General features: G+C 37.2%; 1 protein-coding gene across 1 annotated transcript in view; it reads right to left on the bottom strand.

Moving 5' to 3' along the window:
• macrod2 (mono-ADP ribosylhydrolase 2) overlaps nucleotides 1-26257 on the bottom strand; it is a 531158-nt gene that overhangs the window by 165846 nt on the left and 339055 nt on the right. The window contains exon 6 of the mRNA XM_079635368.1: nucleotides 3148-3269. Within this exon, the coding sequence (XP_079491494.1) occupies nucleotides 3148-3269 (122 nt within the window). The remainder of the gene's footprint in view (nucleotides 1-3147; nucleotides 3270-26257) is intronic.

Here is a 26257-nt window from a genome sequence, read left to right as displayed (position 1 = left end):
TGTTTTTATGGCTATACAAAATACAGTATATGCATGGTTCTTTAAAAGCTAGCACGCAAACCAAAGCCTTTATGATTCTCTAAGAACACAAAAAATCCACTGTGCCGGGTGACGCATATCAACACACTAGCCAATTTGGCGGGTTATGATTCATAAATTATGTTCTGTCACTTTGCATGGCATCGCTATCAGAGCCCTTCCCCTAAAAGGAGCCTCAACCATTAGACAAAAACGCCCAACTACGACTCCGGCTGCAGCACCACAGAGTCACTCACATAGTTGTCCATTGAAATACAACGGTTTAGGACAAATATGTTAGTACTGACTTCACCCAAGGACATTGTGTATTATATATATTATTATTTTTTGCACCAGGTTTGTTTTTGTGGCTTGAGTCAATATTGTTATATAGATTGAGTTTTCTCTTTCTGTTTGCGCTATTTTTTTCACATACCTCAGTTCAAACTTATTGATGCCACTTTGTTCATTCTTGAAGTGAACTTTAGCTTGTATTGTGATTAGATTTAGTTTTGGTCTGCCGCCTGGAACTTGAGAACGCGAGTACAGAATGACACGACAGTTGTACGATAAGCCTGCCTGTGAGATGTCCGCTGCGCTTCTCGTCTGCTGTGCGCCCAGTTAATGCTGTTTTGAAAATATCCGGTGAAAGTTAAATTAAGTAAATTAAATACATTGGCTATTAATCTTAATTCCTTACAATTAAAGCTATCTTTTGTCGTTTTATCAACATTAATGGCAGACGCAAATTAGGCTGCTGTTGTAAGAGCTAGCGCATGGATCCATTTTACAGTTACATATTTTTTCTTTCTCAACTGTTTATGTACAGTATATGTAAGACATAACCAACTGTATTTACGAGGATACTCACCAATTTTTACATTATTTTGTGTGTTCTTGACCGTTAAAGCACTATAATCCGCGAAAAAGAACTCGCCAGCCGGCGTTACGCATGCAGAGAACACCATCTCTCAGAGAGCACGTCTTTTTAACATTTAGTTAAAGCTAGGGTCGGTAATAGGGCTGTAACGATTAATCGCGATTAATCGAAATCCAAAATAAAAGTTTGTGTTTACATAATATATGTGTGTGTACTGTGTATAATTATTTTGTATATATAAATACACACACATGCATGTATATATTTAATAAAAATGTGTTATTTATATATAAAATAGTTATATGTATATATAATATAAATCATATAAAAATATATATGCAGTATATAAATGCAAATATTTCTCAAATATATACATGCATGTGTGTGTATTTATATATACAAAATAATTATACACAATACACACACATATATTATGTAAACACAAACTTTTATTTTGGATTTCGATTAATCGCGATTAATGGATTTGGAGTCAGCTGCATGTCCAGTGATGCGCGGGTTGATCCAAAATGAGCGGGTGCCTGTGGTCACCCGCGGTTACGAGTCATACAAAAATATTTTTAATGATATTTGGGTCGCAGTCGGTCGGGTCGTTTACCTTTGTAATTTATATAGTACTAGACACAATGTTCTATGAAATACATAGGTCTACACTTTATTGTCTGAATAACTGCGCGAGGATGACGCACGAGCTCAGTCTGCAGAGATGAAAGTGGGAAATCCTTATTTACCTGAATGTTGAGCGCGTTAACTTTTGAATAAAAGCTGACGCGGGACAAAATGCCCGATTTCCCAACACATTGAACTGAGCAATGCCATTGTGCATTTTAATAGGCTACTTTTAAACGCATATAGCTCAGTAATGTCAGTTTTATGTATTTGCTGAGAGGGGGCGGGGTTTTTGTTGGTAAAGTCCGGGGAGAGACGTACACTTCGATTAGACTGGATAAACACATGCTGCAGCATCTTAATTGTTAAGAAAATGAAACGAAATAAATGAATAAATCAAGCCTTTATTACAAAACGCTAGGCTATATCATACAGCATTCAGAAAATGCGCACCCCTAGTTCCTCCGTCTATGGCCCAATGACGCGATGAGCATTTACTATAGCTGCGCACGCAGTGGTGCTCGGGCACGAGACATGAAGGCATCTGATTGGTTCTTTACATTCGCACCGAATGGCAGTAATTGGTCAGAGTTTTTACTGTCCTACAGCTGCTACAGAGGTCAGATTTTTTTCTGAACACATAATGTATTGACTACTATCAGAATGGAAGGACCATTTCACCCAGTATAAAAAAAAAATGTTTCTGAACAGGATTACCTACCCTAGCTTTAAGTTTAGTTTAGTTAAAGTATGCCTTTTCCATTTTAGAATAAAACTGGCTAAAATTAAAAGTAGCAACATATATTTTTTTCTGTATTGTTGCATACAGTACAGTACAACGGACTATCAAAAATAAAAATAAAGAAATGTAGGAGAGGGACTTGGTTCTATCTGGATGTTGATGGAAAAAAAGGTGGTTTATCTGGACTAAATGACTGGAAAAGTCCAGCATGTGTCACCAGAGAGAAGTCTGACGTTTTACTGGAAGATTAAATTATGTCATAAAAAAACACAACAAAAAACATGTATGGATGAATAGTTCACAATAAGATAATAAAATGCATTTAGAAAATAGATAGGGTGAATATCCATTTCATGCAGATTTTAATGAATAAAAAATTATGAAAAATGTAACACATAAGAAATATTTTCATCAAAAGAAAAATACTTTGACTAAAACAAAACAAAAAGCATGTAAAAAAAAATGCTCAAGCGTGAAATAGGTTCATAATCTGGCTTTATCTAATTCATGATGCAAAATGTGAGAATTTATGCTGCTGCAACAACAACAGCAGCAAGAGCAACTGTAGTCACTGAGGGTGTCACAACAGGGCATTCACTAGAGCCCATGTGGAAACCAACAGAAAATAATGCCTGTTTGTCTCTTTATCTGATTCCCCCCCTTGTGCCCTACTGAAAAAAGAGCAACATAGGTTGTTGCAACCATCCATCCATCAAAAACAAATGTGCAAACAATGGAGTGTGTCTAACAGCAACACCATCATTGTACAGTCATCTTGAAAAGTATTATTGCTCACTTCACAATTTCAAAACAGTCTTACGAAACGTCAACTCCGTCATACTGGACTGCTTCTAAAATCTGTCTCAAAGGCTCAACTCACCACAGATCTCAAGTTATTGTCCTTCATCAGCTTGAGGGAGGTTTTGTAGCATGATTCAAGGTCATCTTTTTGGGACTGGCCCAGATTTCCTCTGGCGATTGGGCCGACAGTATGGATCACATCTGGGAGAAGAAGAAGAAAAGAAAAAGTAGAGCGGTTTATGTCTGTACACTGTCAAAATGTAAAGCTCTGTGTATAATTCATAATGTAAATACATGCCACCGTAGATAACATGAATTTCCAATTAAAACTGTGACACTGCTTAACACCAGGACAAATCCCACATGACAAACAAAACAAAACAAAGCTTCTTGTCAGATCTTCAAAGGCAAGTCGTACAAGAGAATGACAAATAGAACTGTTTCAGAACTGCTGAGGATCATGGGAACACATCTTCACATTCCCAGTCCTACTGGGTACAAAACAGCTTATTTTTCTGCAACGTTATCATGCTACATAAACAAGAGTCAACCAACAATGACAAGAACCAACAATGGAACAATGGGACTGATTTGAACAAGCCAAAAAAACTGCCCAAAATCGAGTACATTTATTCAGTTAATGAAATGGAAGAGCAGATAGAAAATCAATTACTCCATCCTTTTATCCTATCTATTCATACATTCATATCTGCTGGTAGCCGCCCTCCTGCAGCCTGTGCATAGTAATGTGTTGGGTTGTCAGTCAGTGGCGAGGCTGGTCTGAGGCGAGAAGGCTGAGGGAAGCGGGCTGGTTTAATTAAATCATTGCAGCGATGACAGGGGAGTTAAGGAAGCTGCACATGAGTCTGAGGGAGAAATAATGTAGCCCTTCCAGCCTGACTTCTCCAGGCCCTGTAAGGTGGGCGTCAGAGGGCAATTCATAACAATAAATAGGTCGCTTCGCTGGGCCTGGTCACGTTGCTTTTGTAGCCCTCACTTCCTTTACAGTCAGCATTTTACAGCAGACATGCAACACTCCATTTTTACAGAGTGCTCTACATCATTCAGAGAAAATGATTTTATTCTATTAACATATGCCTTTGAGAACCATGTGAAAAACTGGTAAATGTGAACTTTTGTTAAGGAGCAACCCCAAGCGATAGGATGTTTTGTCAGTTGTAGTTTTGTCAGTAGCCCTGGCAATCCAGAAATCTCATTGGTCCAAACCATGCTGGCCACATATTAAAAATGCTCTGATTGCCGGCTATTGTGACATGTTAAACATCACTTTAGGTTTCAGTGTGAACAGACAATAATATGGCACACATTGTTAACCTTAGCTCTCACAACAGTACAAGCTAGTTAATTTACAACTGTATTATAATAAGGGGAAATTACAAAAGGGTGACAGTAATTGTAAAATACAATAAACACTACAGAACAGAACCCTACCGAATTCTGGGCTCTCTATCGACATCAGTGGTAGAAATTACACACACATATATGTGTGTGTGTGTGTTGTCTGAGCATGTAGAGTAGGTAGAACACTTGCCATAATAATAGCCAGGCCTTCTTTTTTTAGCTTACAGGCATGATGTAAATGTGCAGGGATGAATGAGCTGACATTTCCTGCTTATTCTAATTTGATCTAAATATACTGGCCGATTGCTAATGACAAATTAGAGAAAACAGAAACAGAGAAGTGCACCCTAAAAGTAGCTTTAAATACATCTAAATCTAAGAACATTTTAATCAATTAAAATCTTAAATTTAGCCAGGCAGCCAGATAGTACAATATAAAGAACGACGGACGGACGGACGGACAGACAGACAGATAGTGTGAACACAGATGTAGTTTACAGAAAGGATCGAGAACGAGGAGCGTGTTTGGAATATTCAGTCAAAGATTTCTATCTTTAGTGGTTTGGCAAATGAGAGCTGGGAGTGTGAGGGGGAGCCTGAGAGCTTTTCTCATTACATAATCCTGTTCTTTCTGAATAAAAGCTCAGTCAATTATTGATGTGTTCTCACCAGTTTTTTTATATCAGTTCACCAATGACAAGCTGCCTTTCAGGGTTTACACAGACAGACACATTTCAATAGTCTCTCTCTCTCTCTCTCTCTCTCTCTCTCTCTCTCTCTCTCTTAAAATGAGACACTTCTAAAGAAGACATGCAGACAGTGTTAAGGGGGACACAAATAATGCTGATGCAAATTAGAAAAACAACCATCACGCTATTCATTCGGTCACCTTAAAGCACAAAATTTGCTAACCTCACTTGATGGCGTATTAAAGATTAATAAGATGTGCGCCTTTAATTTGACAACCGTAGCAATGCAATATTTGTGTGTTGATTACCTACAGAAAAATGCTGGGTCGTTGGGAAACTCTCCTGAGACAAAATCCAGGCATATTTATTTAGCTATAGTCAAAACAGCGTACCACATGTTGTTTTGAGGCTTACAGCACTTATATCACATAATGACAATGAGACAATACTCGCTGTGGTGATCTCTAGGGTCAGGGCTACATCAGCAGTGTTGCTTAAACAGCATGCTGTCCAGGGTATGCGTGTGTGTGTGTTCTGGACATAAGTGTGGCCCCTTAATGAGGCTGTAACTATATGAAATATCATCTCTCCCCATACCAGCAAAACCCTGCTAGCATGATGGGACCATAATGTAGCCTGCGCCCAGTTGTTTTCTATGCATAATACATGAACCTCCGGACCACTTGAGCAACAACCCTTCAATTAGAGGATGAAGGGCCAGAACAGACCATTTATAAATTCATGAAACTAAAGCTATGGCTGTACAACCTGTGCATGATATTTGTTTGGGAAATCTGCTTGGGAAAACCCCAAGCATTAAGTATTGATTCAGCATTAGCATTCATCTACTGGTGTGTAAAACAAGACACGACTGACAGAAACGTAACAGTGGCCTAAAAAATATCGTCTTGACTATGAGATTAGACAATGCCGAGATGAAAACAATCATTACATTTACTTATGCATGAATAAGGGCATGTTGACAAAAGATTATCGTTATTCTTGCTTGGCTAGCTCCAGAATGAAAAAAAAAATGCAAATGTACACTAAGGTGCTTTTATGATGGTCTATTTTTATTCTTTGCATTCACCTGGCAAACAAACAACACCCAGGAGAATATGTATGTTTGGAGGAGACATTAAAAACAACAACAACAACAACAATGATTGACAAGTGATTTTTTCCTTTATCTCCATGTAGATTTTCACTCTTAACTATCTCAGCTCTCTCAGTTGAGATGAGGATTCACTGGTTCTCATACCTTTGAGAAGATATGTGTGAATACAAATGCAATTGGAGGAGCATTGGACAAAATAGACCCTTTCAGACAAGTATCTAACCATGGTTAGAAAAGCACGATTATTGTTAAAACCTTTGCCATTGTCAAATATTTGCAAAAGGAACCATACAAATGAGCAAAAACGTGGACCTTTGAATTCACAGAAAAGTGTGTTTATGTGTGTGTTCAGGGTTACTGGCAGGTCATAGACTGTGCTTTAGTAAGGAAGTCCATATGCCCTGGAGATAAACTGGCAATCATAACCCGTAGCTGATGAGCTTCCCTGGCTGTCTTTTTTCTCAACCATTTCCATTTGACTTATCTACTGTAATTTCCCACTTGAGGCACTGAGGTGGTCGTATAATTCACCTCATAAAGATATTTAGCCAGTTAGACTGACCAGCACACACCAGTGAGGATGGGGAAAAAGAGCCATTATTCTGACTGAGCGATACCTGCGATTGTTTCTGTTTGTGGGAAGTGTTTCTCTCTATTGTTGTGTTGCGAGGGCTGACCGCTGAGTGAACCCTCTGAAGGTACATGTTCAACAGTAATTGCAGAATCTCTGTCCATTAACAATTACCATGTTTACATGAATTGCAGTAATCTGGTGCTTAGTTTACTTATTAGTACACCACACACATTTTCAGTCTAAAACCCTATTGATGTTTCTATTTGTAACAGGGTTTAAGTTCAGGGTAAGAGGCAGAAATAAATAACTGAATTATTGACTCAAACATATTTCTGCCTCTTACCCTGAACTATATATATATATACTATACTATACTGTAGTATTAAGCAGCTGTTTTCAACATTGATAATTATAAAAACTGTTGAAAAATAGACTTCATTCAAAAACATAAAAAAAAATGTTACTGACCACAAAATATTGAATGGAAATAACATAATTTAGATAAATAATTGAAAAAAATTACTAGAGCCACTAACGTAAAAGAGTTCTTTTCTGGGGTAATACGTAAAATAACCCAAAAGCGTTGAACGTTTGCAAATCTTATCTATTGATTATTGATGTCCATTTAACCATAACAATTGTTATTGTCGTCTTGCCCATCTGTAGTTTCATACTTGTTATTTTATTCATGTGCCGGCCACAAATCGATGCACACAGATAATGTAACTTGTAACATGGAACCATGCATATTAATACTGAATAATACTATGGTGCATGCAGCTATTGTTCAGACCCCCTCGCCGAGCATTAGTGTAGCGTAAAGTAGATGGCGTTGTTTGAATTTGAAATAAAGCATACAAACAATCATGCAAATGAACACAGCTTCTCTTATAACATCTTTTGTGTAAAGGGGGCATTCCTCCTTTTTTCTCAGCTCTGTTATTATTTAGCAGTGTGGAATTTAATTTGCATAGATTTCAACCACCAAATAGCTGGTAATAAATAAATAATTGACATACAAAAACAGACATAAAAAAAAATTAGAAGACATACAGAGCAAGAGAGAAACTCGCTGTCATCTCAAACTTGTCAATGCTGAAAGTAGTAAGAATGGAAAGGAGGGAAAAAGCGTCTCTTCGTTCAGCCGTCAAGGGTTCTTTTTACGGCAAGAGCAGATAAGAACACTGAAAAAAGGAAAGGCTCACTAGGTGTGGTGAGCAATCACCCTCAGGAAGATGTGTCTGCCCCGCACCTCAACTCAATCAACGGGAATAATGCATACAATCACTTCACAATGAGTCTGTCAAGGGCACTTACATAAGAGAATGGGCCCAGGGAGAGCGTACGGCAAGGGCTCTGAATATGGATGCCTTTTTGCTCACTTTATTCGACTGACCTCTCAAGCATTTCTTCTTTTCAGTGCCTTGTTCTAATCAAGCGAGCCGAGAGACTGTTTTATATGCGGCGGCCGCCATGAGGACAGAGGTGCGGGCAGCGGGGACTTATCTTATTCCAACGGACACAAGCCACCGCCCATGGGCTACCGTCAACAGCCATTAATAATGGAAAGCAGGGTCTCCCGGTGCTACGCTCGGAGGGCCGACTTCCTCTCCTTTTCTTGCTGTAAACTCTGTGGGGAGGACGGAGACCAGAAAAGATATACGGTTTCAACATCCTAGAACTGCGCTCGGTTTATCTCGAGGCATTATATCTGCTTTTAACATATATGTTAACAGCACAGTTCGAGCGAAACCTGAACCACATGTTTTGTTAATACTCACAATGATAATGCGAGCCATCCGGCCTCTCTGAAAACATCGCCTGAGATCGATTTAACATTTGAGTATTTGATCCTTTGATGTGTGAATTTAACCTAAATGGAAACCAAAGCAAACTGAGAGGTTTTGGAAGAAAAAAAGAAAGTGAGGTGGGTGAAAACATGGGTGAGAACTTCGGCAGGAGGGCCTCCCGTCCATCGCTTTGATGGGCTGCGTTTTTTAAAGCTCTACGGGGGCAGGACAGATCTTTCGTTCGGCACAGCCCCATTCCCACGTCTCCTGCTTTACCGCCACAGCGTGCGACAGGTATGGCAGCTGGCGTTGGTGAGGTACATCAAACGTCACCTTCAAACAGCCGGCTTGGGGGAGACTAGCACGGCTTCTGTTCTTACAGCCCCTTTGTAGCAAAAGATGCACCACCAAAGGGACGTGCACACATCAAAGAGACGAGACACCTTATTTAGATGTGCGAGCTCCTTTGGCAGAACTCGCATATAGTCTATGATTGCTATTTCTAGACTTTCTCACACAAATATTATTCTTTGTGCTGAAAACACAGTCAACAAAGGGAGATTAAATGAATCATTCTCCTGAAAATGAACATTCTGTTATTAATTACTTTTCAAAACATTGTCTTTTTTTTTCTCCATAAGACAAACATATATAAGTCTTGTAAGTCTCAAGTTGTTATGAACAACAACAGTTCATATTGACCATGTGCTTTAAAGCTTTTTATTATTACCGTATTATTATTAATTTATTTATGTGTGATCTACCTGTTTATTAATAAGTCTTCTGAAGCCATACAATAGCTCTGTATGACGAAATTGATGGAAACCGGTCGCATCAAATATTGTTTATTTAGTGTCTGGTAACCAAACACCATGAAGTCAAGCAAATATGTGTAATATTTGATTTTGGATCCATTTAAAAAAAAAAAAATATGACAACTTTAATTTCACATACAGATTGAATATGACTTATGAATATGGCACAGTATATGGCACAGTATGTAAGTTTCACCATTATAGATATTTTTTTCAAAACAATAACAAAGGTGTATCTTGATAACACCATGAAAGAGAGTGGAATCATGGGAGGTGTCATCTTCACCTCCACAGCCAACAGAAAGCGATTTGACGGGCAGAAATCATGTTCATGGGTATGCTAATGAATGAAAGTTTTATTAACATTACTGTGGTATAAAGCAGGGCGAGGCCGAAAGCTGTGGGACATTTTTAGTTTATTATTATGATTATTTGCCACAGTCGGCCGCTGCAGCTTCTTTCATTTTGTTGCTTGTTTATTTTACAATTAAAGTTACATTTAATGTCCGCCTCCTTCCCTGAACATTGTTACAGTTACGTTTGATCACTTAAATTCACACTATTGTATTTCATTCTAATAAAACAGCCACAAAAAGCTGAATTACTACTATTACAGGTCACTTGATTTGCCGAATTAAAATTGGAGTAACGTAGCGCTGTTTTACTTGGTCAAAACAATCATGCTTAAAATGCATTTGCGTGTGTTAAAAGTTATGTTATAATGCTACTCTGTGCATTCGCTCAGTGGCTGGTATGAGACACTTGTTGCACATTGCAGTAAGCTAGATAATAAATGTTTCTTGAGCACCAAATCAGCATATTAGAATAATGTCTGAAGGATCATGTGACACTGAAAACTGGAGTAATGATGCTGAAGATTCAGCTTTGTCATCACAGGAATAATGAATATTATATTTAATTAATATATTCCTTTACATACATTATACCTTAAGATATTCTGAACACCTTTACGATTGCTCTTAGATGGGCATAGTAAATAATTAAGCTCTGTGCTTGTTTTGATGACCTCCATGTCTTTTTTGATGACAGTTGTGGTTAGGGACTGTGCCAACTCTAGGGCCCGGGTCCCCGATGAACTAGAGCGCACATCTGAGAGAATGAGAGTAAGGACTAATTAAGATATCGCATCAGCAGATTAAACAATGACAGGGCAGGCAGGCACTTCCACTGAAACCTCTATCCAAACTCTGCCTGCAACCTTGTGCTTGAGAGCAGCCAGATAAACGCTCAGGAGAAAGGCAAGATCTTGCAGCAGGTGACAGTGATGTAGCAATGAGAAACAACAGATACACTGAAAAACACAAAGGATTTTCGGAGCTAACGCTTCTTTGGCACGTTAACACAACTTATTACATTTTACACTATCATTACTTTTAAGGAGGCACCTGCTCATTCATCGTGGTGCATTTAAAGCTTAGTTAATTTGGGAGAGAAATGAGGCTCAGATGATGGATTGGAAAGGCAAAATTAGATCTATTAGAATTCAGAGGAACCGCCAGACAATAATCAAAGTACTTTCATCCTACTTGGTGCAATTATCTTTGCACTTAAGAATCAACAAAGCACGTAATGACTTTCGATGCAAGTTGTGAGGTGAATTCAGCCGTCACAGCACGTAATGGGTTAACCGAGACTGCTAACTTGCTGACTGGATTGCTGGCGTATTAGTGGAGCGTGCACAAACACACACACACACGATTGTATTTTACATATATATATATATATATATATATATATATATATATATATATATATATATATATATATATATATATATATATATATATATATATATATATATATATATATATATATATATATATATATATATGTAGACTCTGTTCAACCATTTCAGGCACCACAAATAATAATTCTACAGCAGAAAACCTTTTTAAGGTGTTCACGTACACTAAGACATTTCTGAGTCAACAAAAGGCTTTTCTCACAGCACGAAACCATTTCATTTTTCAGCATTTATTTTTTCTGTTAACTCTCAGAGAGGACAGCCAATCCAAGCCACATGCAGACTTTGACATGTAAAACCTAACTGTGAAGCTAACACAACTGTAGCACTGCATATGGTTAACAAGAGCTAATCCGATTAATAACTAAGAAAGGAGAGTGTATGTATTGTAGCATGACACAAAAGCAAGTTTTCAGTTACCAATGCCATTGTAGAAATGAGCTAGAGTCCAATAATGGTTAAATCACTCAAATGAGAAGTACAAAATGGTCATGTGATTCCAACATGGCAGCCCCCATGACTGAAAAATCCTTGATCTTTTATAGAAACTGCTAAAGTATAAAATAAAATGTAAAAAATTAAAACAATAAAATAATACATAAAATAAATTACAATACAAAAAATGATAAAGTAGAGTTGTTTTGGCTGTTACATTTATTACTTCAGAACTCAGTTCTTTAGGAATGCACATATTTTGGCCATGACATCAGATAGTTGATCTCTTAAAGGAAGATGAGAAGCTTTTGTTTTTCCTAAATAGCCTGGCTTTAATGGCAGATTTCTTCAGCAGAATGGATTAGGTATGACAGCTCATGTAAGGCTTTCCATGTTAAACCATGGAATGGTTGACCTGAATCTAGGGAGAGGTTAAATGTTGCCATGTGTTCTACGAGCACACCGCCAACTACTCAGTGCTCGGTGTCCTCTAAAACAGACACTGCGTTTCCTTTGCACTTAAAATCCTGATTGTGATTTGTGAAGCAGAAACCAATGAACTAGCAAAAGCGGCTTTTAATAATGCCAATAACCATGCTCTTAATAGCCTTAAATTCTGATTGTAAAAGGCATTATTAGACCATTTTACGGCTCTTTTCGAGTCCTAGAATTCCATGGGTCTGTAACAGGTCCTGCATTTTTTTTCAATCTTTCAAAACAAATCACTTACCACAACACAAATGTGGTTGTTTGTATAAGCTGAAGCCAGACTGCAATTAGCACCTTCAAAAAAGAACAACCCCCCAGAGAATTAAAGGTATTTAAAAAATCAGAGTTGCAAAAAATGTCTCGAACAGTAACATTGTAACAAGCAGCGTGGCAGTCGTATACACAGAAATAAGTGTATTGATTCAACGTAGAAGGGAAGATGGGTGTGTAGAATAGTCTGAAACATGAAATAAAGCCATGCATGAGCAGACATGACAGCTAGTCCCATCTTTCACACTTAAAATAGACAGCCGGCTCAACACTGACGAGACGAGTTATTATTGATTGCCAGTCAATCATCATAACATGAAAAATACACATCTGACACGTGACATTCATAAATCTACTTCTTTGAGTGGTTGATGCTGGTTAAGAAACATATATAATGTTATACTTACACAATATCTAAGATATTATTACATAAATATACATGTATAAATAAATATATAAAATATCTACATTTATTTATTTAATATATGAAATGTTTGATTATATGTGTATTGATGTACAAATATATACACTTTAAAATTGATGTAAACTTTCCATTGCACAAAAGGTGGAAAAAGCTTCTTTTGAGTATATATGTTTTATATATTCGTTTAAATCAAGCCGGTAGGCAAGAGATGTCAGTGGTGCGCGCAGGACCGGTGGGTTGTCCTTATAATTTGCTTCATGGATGAGTGGTAATAGAATTCAGCGTAATCAGCCATGAGGTTCAACTCCTCTACCTACCTCTATCAGGCAGGCTGGTTTCACACAGCTGTGAGTGAATAAAACTAACAGGAGGGAGGACAGAGTCCTGTGGGGCTCAAGCGGTTAAAGCAAGCCCTGCTTCTGCCCTGTCCACAGGGGCGGCACTGTACGCACTCACTGGAAAGAGATTCTCTCTCCGTCGTCACACACTTAGCTGCCGCTTGCATGTTTGTTGTCAAAGATTACAAAACGAAAACGAACACACCCACTCAGGCCCAACCTGATCAAACCCTTGTTGTCATGGTGACAGAGTTCTGTCACGGTTCCCTTGTTGATTGAGGCTCTCGTAAGGAATCATCCTTTTTTTATCCTTATTGGTGCTTGGACAATTTGTTAAGTAAATGGCAATTACTTTAATATGGACACAGTTGTTAGTGCATTAATTTATGCTTCTTTCAAAAGGGATTAGGGTTTTCTTAATGATAATTCATGGACCTGGATTAGGAGCAAGAAAAAAGGTGTGGGGGATTTTCAAAGGAGCTGGAACACTCAAAAGAAAATCTATTATGTTTATGACTATTTAGCATCGTGCAAAATGTACTAAATATAATCAGTACAGAACAGAGGCTGTTTAGATCCTTATCAGATATAACAATATGATACTGTAACTACAAGCATTAGGTGTACATACAAGTACTAATCTCTTATGAGTATAATCACGGGACACAATATACTATGTTTGAACAGAGAGTAACACAAAATAAGATGTTTAGTGGAATGTCCAAGCTTCTCTTTCCCATACAATGAAAGTGAACAGACACCAGAGAGAGTGGTCAACATTTACTTTCATTGTTCAGAGAACACACGTACACTTTGATTTAATTAATGTATCTGTCCCTAAACATCACAACAACAGAAAAGCAAAATACTAGTCACTTAAACCATTACAGCCCCTTTCTATTTGACAGGGCACTTGTTGCTGTGAAAAAATCTAAGATGCTGCTGATAAGTCTATGCATTATAACTATTATTCATTAACCAACTATATTTCAGTCAGTTTTATGTTACTGCTGTTTAGCTGATATATTTAATCTCATAGTTGTTTGTTATACTGACTGGCTGGTGCCTGGTTACATTAAAATCTCCTATATTAATGTTTTGTGCCTTGTGTTCCGCAATGTCAAGTTCACTCTATTTAACCACTAACAACATCACCCTGTTCCTGTCTCTCTCGTTAACTTCTTTTCCATATCTCCTTTAAATATCAAAATCAATACTATCCAGAGCGAGAAGTGAATCAGTGAGAGAGAGAGCGAGAGAGTGAGAGAGAGCGCGCGCGAGAGAGAGAGAGAGAGAGAGAGAGAGAGAGAGAGAGAGAGAGAGAGAGAGAGAGAGAGAGAGAGAGAGAGAGAGAGAGAGAGAGAGAGAGAGAGAGAGAGAGAGAGAGAGAGAGAGAGAGAGAGAGAGAGAGGTTAAGATCAAGGCCACTAATAGAACAGCAACTTCTCTCACAGACTGCCTGTGCATATTCACATCATAACTCTTCACTGAGGTCCCCAAACACTTCACATATAAGCCAGACAGTTTGCCTTCCAGCCATATCACTGTAGTCCCAGTGATACTTGACAAGACCGTACTACATGACATTCATTCTTGAGGGACAGTGAATTCAATTCCATATTGTCTCTGGGTGTGTCTCTCGGTTCAGCAGGTCTAGAAACAGAAATGTATCAATTGCAGTGAGAGTCAGGTTGCGTGATTGGGGCATCTGGCTTGTGTTACACATGGAAAGTCATTCTGTCACACCGTTTTAGACGAACACCTTTATTGCAATCTTAAAGATAATTATGGTAGTAAAGATGAATAATACATAGACCATTCGAAAATATGCGATTGGTGAGCAAAAACTGTAATTTTATAATATATGATTACAATTTAATATAAATAACAGTTTTCTATATTAATAAATTGTAAAATATTTATTTCTTTGATGGTGAAGCTAAATTTTCAGCATCATTACTCCAGTCTTCAGTGTCACCTGATCCTTCAGAAATCATTCTAATATGCTGATTTGCTGCTAAAGAAACGACACATTATCAATGTTGAATGTGCGCTGCTTAATATAATTTTGGTTGAAACCGTGATTTCTGGATTTCAGGATTCTTTGATAAAAGAAAGTTATAGAAAGTTCAATAGTTCAACATTTAATTAAAAGATAGATATATTTTGTAACATGATAAATGACTTTACTCTCACTTTTGATGAATTTCATGCATCCTAACTGAATGAAAGTATCAATTTATTTAAATATATATATATATAACTGTAGAGTTATGTGGTGGACAAAAGTGAGGTGGAACACGCATTTCAAAAATCAGGTCAGACATGCTTACCCTAAAAGCCCAGATCCAAATGTTTTCCCAAGCCACCTGGTAATTAGTGGCAGGGTGAAACACGTTGATGTTAACGTTGAGTAATTGCGGGACGCGACTGCCAAAACACTAATCTGCATAGATGAAGAAAAAACTTTGCAGTCCTGTTGAGACACAGGGGCATTATCATAAATAAACAGGCAAAGTCGAGGGCCGTCTGCATTTGAGATTAGTACAGGAAGAGGACCCTGCTACAACAAGCTGTTCAGGAAAAAGCACTCCCAACGGACCACGAGGCTAATGAGGGAACACAAAGACGCAAGACTATGCCTTTAAGCCTACCATACCATTTGAAAGACAGAGGACGAGGCGCTTGTATAAAGAAAAAGAAAAATGTTACACATTTATTATGTTGACTGCAGACCAGCGGTAATGAGCTGTCTGGACATGCCAACGTATTTACGGTAACACTGTACAGTAAGGTTTCAATTCGTTAACAAGGACTAAGAATGAACAATACTTCTACAGCATCTATTAATCTTAGTCAATGTTAATTTCAACATCAAATCAAAAGTTGTATTTGTTAACATTAATGGGCTGTGAACATGAACAAACAATGAACAAGTATACTTTCAGTGACATTAACAAAGGTAAAAAAATGCTTTTAAAATATATACTGTTCATTGTTAGTTTATGTTAGTTAATGTTTACAAATAAGAGCTTATATTGTGAAGTGTGTGTGTGTGTGTGTGTGTGTGTGTGTGTGTGTGTGTGTGTGTGTGTGTGTGTGTGTGTGTGTGTGTGTGTGTGTGTGTGTGTGTGTGTGTGTGTGTGTGTGTGTGATATATATATATAAATAAAACAAATAGATTTTCTGGAGAAAACACTCCCAAGTGTCTATAATATTCTCTGATACACACAGTCGGTCATGCAGCAGCTGTTGGAGTGGCACTGATCAGACTGTCCACAGGGAGACACTGCCTACACAGAAACACCCCCAGCACAGCACATCAAATATTTACCATTACTAAACACTGACTGCTCCTCCAACAGCCCTGAGACTAAAAGTAGTACTGAGCACTAACATCAGTGATCTGACAAATAACTTACTTAACCTGAAACTTTACTATAGCAATATATACTGCATTTTGTGAACAGGACGAGTTCTGTGAGAATATAATCATCCTTCTTTAAGTGCATCCTGGGGGACATGACTTTGATAACTCTTTGATAGAACATTATTCAATAGACCGGTCTAAATGTAGAAAAGTGATAATTGTTTAATTAACAAATGAAATGAATTGTGAAGTTGCCTTTTAATTTTCATAGCCTTTAATGGGTTTAATGTGGCAGAGTCTGACACCGAGTGAAGCAGATCCTGTTTTAACAGGAAGCTGCCGTATAAATGTCAGGGAGCGTGAAACTGTCACCCTGCTAATGGTTTTATTTTTCGTCTTTCAACCCCCTGTAGCCTCAACAAACAAGAGTTTAATAATGCAAGTGACGTCAACATTCCAGTTAGGATGAACGACGCCAATTGTGCAGTGATCGATTATGAACGTGCCTAATAATACCTTGATCAAATTAGTTGCCTACGTTAAATGGTGGACTGTAGCCGTAATCAGGAGAACAAAAGAGAAGATTAAGTTAACTGCCTGAGCAAATCAAGAAAGAATCCACCTAGAGAAACATGATCCCATCTGAGAAAGATCAGCATTCCTCACACACAACCTCCATTGTTTTACCAAACCCTTTAATCAAAGAAAATGATCATCAATTTGAAGTAATGAAAGAGAGGGACAGAGAGAGCTTGACAAGGTAAATGTCCAACTTAAGAGTTATTTGCCTAAAATTTATTCAACGAGAATAAAAGAATAAATGAAAGCAAGTTTTATGATTTTTAAACATAAAACCAAGCCTCCAACCCCCACCCCAAAAATTAACCTGAAACATTTGATTTCAGTGGAGTGAAAATTGGAGACAATGTCTGAAACAGTGGAGATTTCAGGCATTCATTTCATGCCTGAAATGAATAGTGCTGAAAAGCATTGTGAATCTTAGAAATAGGTGGCCAGAACCTTGAATAAAACATGTGCGTCCACGCTTACATGCTTATTCCATTATCCTGCTCATCAGCAACAAGCTGAGCATGAGCGGTGACGGCTCTGGACACGGCTCAGATGCCTCATCATACTGTAAAACATTCTACAAAAAGTATAATCATTGGGTCAATTTCAATTCATAAAATTTGTAGATTGATAGTTTTGAGATGAAGGCAAAAGTACAGGCATTTCATATTGATTGTCTTATGAAAGTCACATGGAATTAGCCTGGTCCTACAAGACTCTCGTACATTTCATTTGTACAGAGAGTCTGGCCTCTCTCCATTAACAAGCGTTAACTTCCTTGCAGGCGGGTACTCTGTTGAAGCTTAAAACTATTGGATCTGCCCAGAGCCACTCTGGACCATAACCAATCGCTAACGTTTGGTCGTGACGAAACTTCAACTCAAACTAGCGCACAACCTCAACCTCATCGTTCTCAGCCACTCCCTTTGTTCGCTGATTGGACCGGTAAAAACTTGACCATAGAAAACCCGCGAATATACCACAAACCCAGTTATAGTACTTAAGGAAAATGAAAATTGAGTGGAAGTACGTAGGAGGGCAGGCTAATATGGAATAGGCCAACTGTTCAAATCTCAATACTTCTCAGACTTTTGAGGATATTCTATTGATAGTTATGCATTTGCTCTAAAATGAAATCCTTTTAATCAAAGGAACCAAAAAAAACTTTTTTGTCAAGTAAAAAAAAAAAAATCATATAGGAATTAAAATACAGTTAAAATATAGTTAAAACATGTCGAAAGACATGTCTCCACTCTTCCGTTGTTTGCATATCCACCAATATAACAATAAATAATAAACAGACATGTTTGCCTACATACATTTTCACTAAAACATCTCAATATAGAAAATGTTATGCATATTACATTTTTGATTAAGTGTTGGCACAAACAGATTCATAATAGATTTCAAATCAATTTACTAAAAATTATTTATTCACTTAGTTGCTCTAAAATATTCTTTATACTAGCTATTTTATTGTACATCACTAGAAAATAATTATAAATATATTGTGAATAAACCATAAACCACTCTGTGTTTCAAACATTTAGAAACTTCCATGCAAGTGTATTGTTTTTCTTGACTTGTTTTCTTTTTATCCCAATTCTACAGCATTACTGGGCTTCCGTATGTTTGAGAAGAATCATCATTTTGGCTATTTCGTTTTTATAAAAAAAAAAAAAAAAATTATATATCAGTTACATAAAAACATAGATTGGCCTATTTTGATATAAATAAGTGATATGACTAAATGCCCCTTGACTCACTTCTTGTGCATGGGTAATACACTGAAGACTTCTAGATAATGGCTCTTTATGCAACTGGCCCCTGTTCACTCTCGCTTCTTTCAGAAATACAGGATCTTTCTCTGACATCAGCCACCGCAGCTGATGTCTCCCTCATCCTCTCATTTTTTAAACTTCCAATCTTATGTTTAGCGCTTCATTTTCAGAGCACTGTGGGTTTGCTGGGCTCTCCACTCGGTGTGTCAGTTTCAGCCGGTAAAACTCGCCGCGCTGTAAATGATCACGCTGTGATGCCGCGGCCACTTCTGATCACGCACAGGGATGGCAAGACAGAAATCTGCTCTGGCCTGTGGCACTCTGGGAATGAGAGATTGAATTTAACAACGTTGACGGGGGTTTGCGCAGTGCCTTGTTAATATTCTCTGTTGTGAATTCAATTGGCTGAACTCATGAGTTTTCAGAGGCGGACGTTTACACATATCGGTCTTTTGGTTTAGGATGGAGCTATAAGGTTTCGGAAAACTATTAATTTTCCACATATAGCACTTTTATGTTATATTAAACATTCTAAATATTCAGGGAGTATAAAGCTAATTCAGGTTGTCACTCAGTAAACATGGTTTCTCGCTCATGTAAGAAACAGCTGTGAAAAGCAGATGAGACAGAAGAGGCTCTTTTCACTCAATAAATTAGCAGCCATTTCAATTAAGATGCTCTAAATGCTGAATTGATGGAGGAAGATGCGGCTGGTCCAAAGATTAACTCGAGCCGTTACTCAACAAAACGTGCCACGCGCCTGAAATGTTTAGTTATCGCCAGCAATTAAAGGATGTGTAAATCACTTTCAGGCTGAGAACTGAAAACCTTACAGTAAATCTTCTCAATATAATCTAGAGAAAATAATATCTTTGATTGTTTTGACTAGAATTAAAGGGATAGCTCCCCCAAAAATGAAAAGGGTTATAATACGACTTTCTAAAACCATATAGCTTTGTTCTGTGGAACATGAAAGGAGATGTTTTGCAAAATGTTCATGCGTTTTTTTTCTCTCCATACAATGGAGGTAGATAGTCCGCATGGGCTTTCAAGCTTTAAAATGACACACAAGCATATTAAAATACCATACACATATACTGAATACAATATATTTAACTTACTGGCATACACTTCTATAACAATATATTCCCTTCTTCCACCACCAGCGCTTTTGGCCCTTTCCACAAAAGTTTCATGGCCCCTAGAATATTTTATCGTATCAATATCTGAACATGCAATATATTAAAAGAAAGAACTGACTATTTTATTCAAGCTTCATGCATTCTTTTTTTATCAGCACTTTTTGAGAAAACGGCTGAGATTTTGTTGTTGTTCAGACTACATATGGATCGGATTCAAAATGATGATCAAAACATATATGGAGTAGATCGAGTCTATCAACACCCCCAAAGCTTCACAGTCCTATAGCTCATCCTGGGTCGACATTTCATCTGGTAATGTCAGGCAGTTTTTGATTTATATCCTGTTTAATGTTGATGATCGTGTTATTTTATATATGCATGATATCGCTTGATTCTGCATCATCTTTATCTTTGCATGTGTTTTGATCTGGAGATTAAGTAATCTTTCAAAAGATGCGTAATAGCGCCCCTATCATATAACAGTGAAAACATGGAAAGCCATAACATTCTGTCAATGCCTGGAAAATAATTAATATATACAATATATTAATAAAGAATTGTATTGAAAAAGTATTTCACAGTTTTGCTGGTTTAACTCTATTTAATTAATTAATGAATTAAATAGGTAAATAAAATAAATCCAACCTTGCTGAGCATAAGATATTTATTTCAGAATATAAATAAAATGGTACAAACCCCAAACTAGTGTAAAACAGCAGCACTGTATTCTTCAAATCAGATTGTTTACACCCATAAAGTCACATGTAAAAACCTTTCAGGATCGACACAAAAACACATCAAATAAATTTATGACAACAGTCAAAACAAAATATAAGTAACATGATGTGAGACAGCAATCATAAAGTCCAGAAATAGTAAATAAACATTAAATCAAAAATCTCATCTCCATGAGCGGCGTGAAAATCATTACCGTGAGGGAGGGACTAGAACTCCCTTCTTCTCAGAGGACACGGAATGTCATTCCCATCATCATCATCATCATCCACTCCCTCCAACCCACAGCAGCATTTATCAGACACTGCATAAAATAACTCATTACACTTTATGATGTTAGGATTGCACATCCTGCAGCTTCAATCCACTGCAGTGAGAACTGGATGAACTCAACAGATAAGCTGAGCATTCCTGGTCTGGATTCGATCAAAAGATTAGCGTGATCATAATGGGAAGCACCCAATAAAAGTCTGAGTGGCTCTCTCATTCTGTTCCATCTAAAGCACTTTATATTTCGAACATTTCATTCATTCAACATTAAATTCCTTTTCCCCCCTGTAAGCACTATAGGTTGAGTTATTATGCCCTTTTTTCTATATGCAATAATTACAAGCGTCCTACAGAATTTGACCAAGTTTCCATGACGTGTGATTACTTGAAAAGGATTAAAGGATTTTAAAAAAATCATTCATATTGCGACTGAATCACTAATAAGTCATTTAAACCAATTTGGAATGGTTTCATTGACTCATTAACATGACTCAATAGAGCAATTCTTTCACAGCTAGAGCAGAAAAGAACATACAGTAAACATAAGAACATGTATATGTATATTATGGTGTGAGAAAAGGGAAGGAATGCGAGAGTGAGAGATGAGCATCAGGGAAGTACTGTCTTGCATCAGGAGAGCAGAAATGAGTCAATTAAGACAAGGGAGAAAAAAGATCCCAGCCCCCCCATCAACCTGGACAGTGATACCATCAGTGTCACGGGTGAGGAGACGGGAGCCCCACGGCGTCTCCTGAATCTAGAACATTCTCTCAGCGCCATCAACGCTCCAGAGACTCAGTCAACTTGTCATCTACAATCACCACAAGACTATCATTCAATTTGCTTCTTCATTGACTGTCATTCCACTTTAATTATGTGGCTAATCAAAACAAACTGCCGCCGCCCCTCCACCGTGAGCCACGTGATGAATGAGACCGCTCATCAGCCGGACTCGGACCATAGTCGATGTCTTGTATTCATCATCATTACCCAGCACTCAAGCACTCGACGCACACATTTACTGCATTTCCTGTACTTTATCCTCCCATCAAGAGAAACCTCGGTTCTCTTTTTTCTCTCAATTTTCTCTGCTTTTTTCTTTCTCAATTAGATTTTTAGGGTAAATTGAGAATTGGTTATCTCTTTTGTCTCTCAAGGTTGAGTTTTAAAGCGTATAAAGAATTTATTATCTATTTGTTTTTTGTGAATTGCATGTCTGACTGAGCAAATAAATATAAATATATATATATATATATATATATATATATATATATATATTATTATTATTTTGTATTATGATAGAGATCAAAGAATAGTAGACAAAATTTGTCAAGCTGTCAAGTTTTTTTTATATTTCAAATTACTGTATGTTTGCTCAAACATCATTAAATGAGCTTTGTTATACTTTCTATCTGTCTGAATGTCTTTTCTTTCTCTTTTTTCCACTTTCACCTATCTATCATATGGTTGCTGCCTCATTAAAAAGCTTTGCATTACATTTCAAATAAATGTATTTTGTATAGTATATATTTATTTATAAATATATTTACTTTATACAACTTGTTTTTCATTAATGTATTTTATAACAATACAAAGAGCATTTAGTGGTACACATATTCACTTTTATTTGTTCCCCACTGTTTAGATTTTATAAAATTATTGTACCCTCAATCATGTTTTCTTTATAATAAATGTAGTCTGTAGATTGTGTTAAACACATAAAAGAGTGATTATCACTTCCACACAAAGGTATAAAAATTCTATATTGAAAAAAAAACGATGGTATTGGAGCGGCATCGGCCGATACTCTGAAGTTTTGGTATCGGGATCGGATTGGTTCTGAAAAAATGGTATCGATGCTTCCCTACTTATTATCTATTTTGAAACAGTTATGCTGTGGAAAGAATTTTGTGAAAAGTGTGATACATTTGATCAGGATTCTTGAAGGAATAGAAAAAAAATAGGAAACGAAAGAGAAATTGTCACTTTCAATAAATTGAACAAATTCTTGCTGAATAAAAGTATTAAAAATAAATAAACTTTTGAACAGTAGTGTATGATCATATAAACGCTGAGTTAAGGCTTTTAAGGGGAAACCACCAGTCTTAGTTCCTATTGTTCTACACCTTTATGCCTTACATTAGACGAACACCCCTTGCTGCTATCCTTTCAGTCAGATTCCTCACAAAGCTCACCTTTAAACCACCGTCTCGTCACCAAAACATAAAACTGTCACTCTCTTCATCAGAAATGAAGGGATGTTTAGTATATGAAAGGGCAGAGTAGATACAAATAAACACATCATTTGGATGTTAGATGTAGCTAGATGATCTAGATGGTCTTGCTCTGCAAGAGAGCAAATATAAAATGGTAACAGTTTTTAGCAAGCAGCAAAGACTCCCTTCAAAAAAATGTCATACTTCAGAAGAAAATGTAATGATGTGTTTGGGATGGGAAGCCGTAACTAGTAACAAAGAGAATATTCATGCACTCTGCGGCTCAAGAGGCTGAGCCAGCAACAGCCCTGTGTTGAAACGATGGTCTTTCCAGTCTCAGAGGACAGTCGACCCCATCTCAGCTCTGCATCAGCCAATCAGGAGTGAGTCCTGAAGAATCACCCATCAATCAGTGCTCATGGGGACAGGGCTCAGGAGTGGGCAACTTCCAAATAAATGGTGGTTGCGCCACACCTCTATGACAGGCCCATCCAGTGCTGTCAGTCGCATGAGTGGATCTCTGCCAATTATAATTCATATTTAGAGAAGATATATCATAACTATAATAAAATATATTAATAGAAAAACAAAACAAAGAGCATGCAGCTATACCTCAAATGTGAACACAATTCTATTTCATGTTCTAAAAAGTGAGCAGTAAAAAGGAGACTGTATAAAAAGACAATCTATATGAGCGATATCACACGAGTAGGAGTGCGATATGACTATATCAGCATGGCTGTGATTCGGCCGTAGGTAATGTAATGTTGTGTGTGAAAATACTCAAGTTGACAACAGTTAAGCCCAAGCCTCCATTACTAATTCTAAAACGTCACTTTAGATCTAGCAACGAAGGAACGCCGAGTCGCTTCATTGAAGCTTATTATATTAAGTAGAGTGAATAATTATGAGAGAGAGATCGACTTATCGAGTGCATTACCTGCATCTTATAGCATTCATTCTTCAGGTCTATAGTACTTACTACTTCGGACTTCCCATCACTAATCAACTGAATAAAGTGTAAGATGAACTACGCAAATCATTTTAATGCATTATTTTTCCACAACTAATTAATTAAATGAATACGTTAAATCAAAATTGGACTTTAAACATATGATGTAATAAATTAGGTGTATTTGAGAACCACTGTAATAAATAAAAACATTATTAAGACAATCCATGTCTCTGATATATCCTCTAAAATAACGCATGCTTTTTTTTTCAGGCAAATGTGCCGTGAAGTTTTATTTGGTACGTTTTCCCCGAAAGGTCTAAAATGGGTAACAGGCACAACCAGACTTCAATGAACGACCGATAAGATCTAATCAGAAAAAGCCGTCAGAAGTCGTGGCCTGAGGCCTGTCTCCATTACAGCTGCAGAGCGTGCTCGCATCAGATAAGCAAAGCAAACAGCATCATCACTGGCAGCTCTATCTTTCCACTGACCAATATTAATAGCGTGAAATAACATATGGTGGTTTGGCACGTGTGAAAGATCTTGGCAACGGATGCTGACTTCAGCCATTTTCCCAGGTTAAACAAACACAGATGGTGGCGTGGGTCGGGATGATGCTCGCAAGCGAAAGGTCTGGGGTTTTAAGCAACGTTCACGAGCGAAGAAGAGCTTGGCGGAGTGACCGCTCTCCCAATACTCTCTGGGTGAACATCAGCCGGACAACGGCCTCTTGTTTGAAGAGTAATTTGGAAATAGGAGCCAGATGCTTCTCCCTCATTCCTTACTGCTAGACAAATATGTAGGCTTGATTGGATAATTTGGTGAGTGTGTGTGAGAGTGAGAGAGAATGAGAGATGGTGGTTATTCAACTACAGAAGAAACTCTGCTCTCATCTCATTGTGTGTGGTCTGTAAAAAGTCTCAACACTTAAACTGTTATTTAGCATGGAGGTTAAAGTTGAACACACTTTCGGTTTGAGAACTCGAGTTCCTTTCATTCACACACAATTGTTCAAGACAGAAGGTATTGTACAACCGAATGAAAAAAAACATGTATCTGTCTAAGGATCACTGTTTGCTCTAAGGGCCAAAACTATTTAGATCAATATCATCCCTAAGCGTAATGATGAAGGGTGGGGTGTAATGGTTGGCAAATTAAATATTGAAGGTTTGAATTCTCTGGTAGCAAGCTAAAAATATATATGTATACTATGTCAATTATAATACTGTTTTGGGGTTACTTGTTTTTTCCCCCCAAGAAATTACTACATTTGTTCAGCAAGAATGCATTAAATTTATCAAAAATGAGAGTAAATACTTGTTTGTTTGTTTTTTGAAAAACAAAGTTTAGAAATTTCTATTAATCTATTCACAAAAATATTAAGCTGCACCTGTTTTCAACATTGATAATAATAAGACATGTTTCCTGAGCACCAAATTAGCATATTAGAATGATTTCTGAAGGATCATGTGACACTGAAAACTGGTAATGCTGAAAATTCAGCTTTGCCATCACATGAATAAATTATATTGTATGTTAAAATAGAAAAGAGCCATTTAAAACTGTAGCATTTCACAAATTTCAAGCATACAATACTTATTTCAAAAACAATCAAACAAAATTTTACTGAACCAAAACTTTTGTAAGGTATTGTAGAAGACAAACAATACCAAGAGTACCTACTTCCACTGAGGTGTGTAGCAGCCGACACTTTGCTATCACATAAGGCCAAAGAGATAAGAAGCTTTACCATTCAAAAAGCTATTCAAATTTGTAAATGTGGTAAAAGCAAATCAATAAAAAAGTGATTATTTATAAATGATCATTTATTTAAAAAAATATATTTTATTTTAACCAAATAACACTAAAAAAAGCATTATCATATGCTGTTAGGGTTAACAGTTTAGAACAAACACTAACTTTGAGGAATATCATGTGCTGTCTTGGAAAATGCAGTTAAATCTTGAAAACCCACCCATCACATCATATCAGAAGGCAAAGTATGGAGGTTATGGCTCTTCCAGCATCACATGGACATCAGCGAGCAGGACTCTGCCAGCACATTCCCCTCGGCACTCACTG

This window comes from Phoxinus phoxinus, assembly GCF_949152265.1.
Source record: "Phoxinus phoxinus genome assembly, chromosome: 14".
Classification (NCBI taxonomy): domain Eukaryota; kingdom Metazoa; phylum Chordata; class Actinopteri; order Cypriniformes; family Leuciscidae; genus Phoxinus; species Phoxinus phoxinus.
Note: the sequence above shows the minus strand (reverse complement) of the source record. Positions and strands in the feature narration are given on the sequence as shown.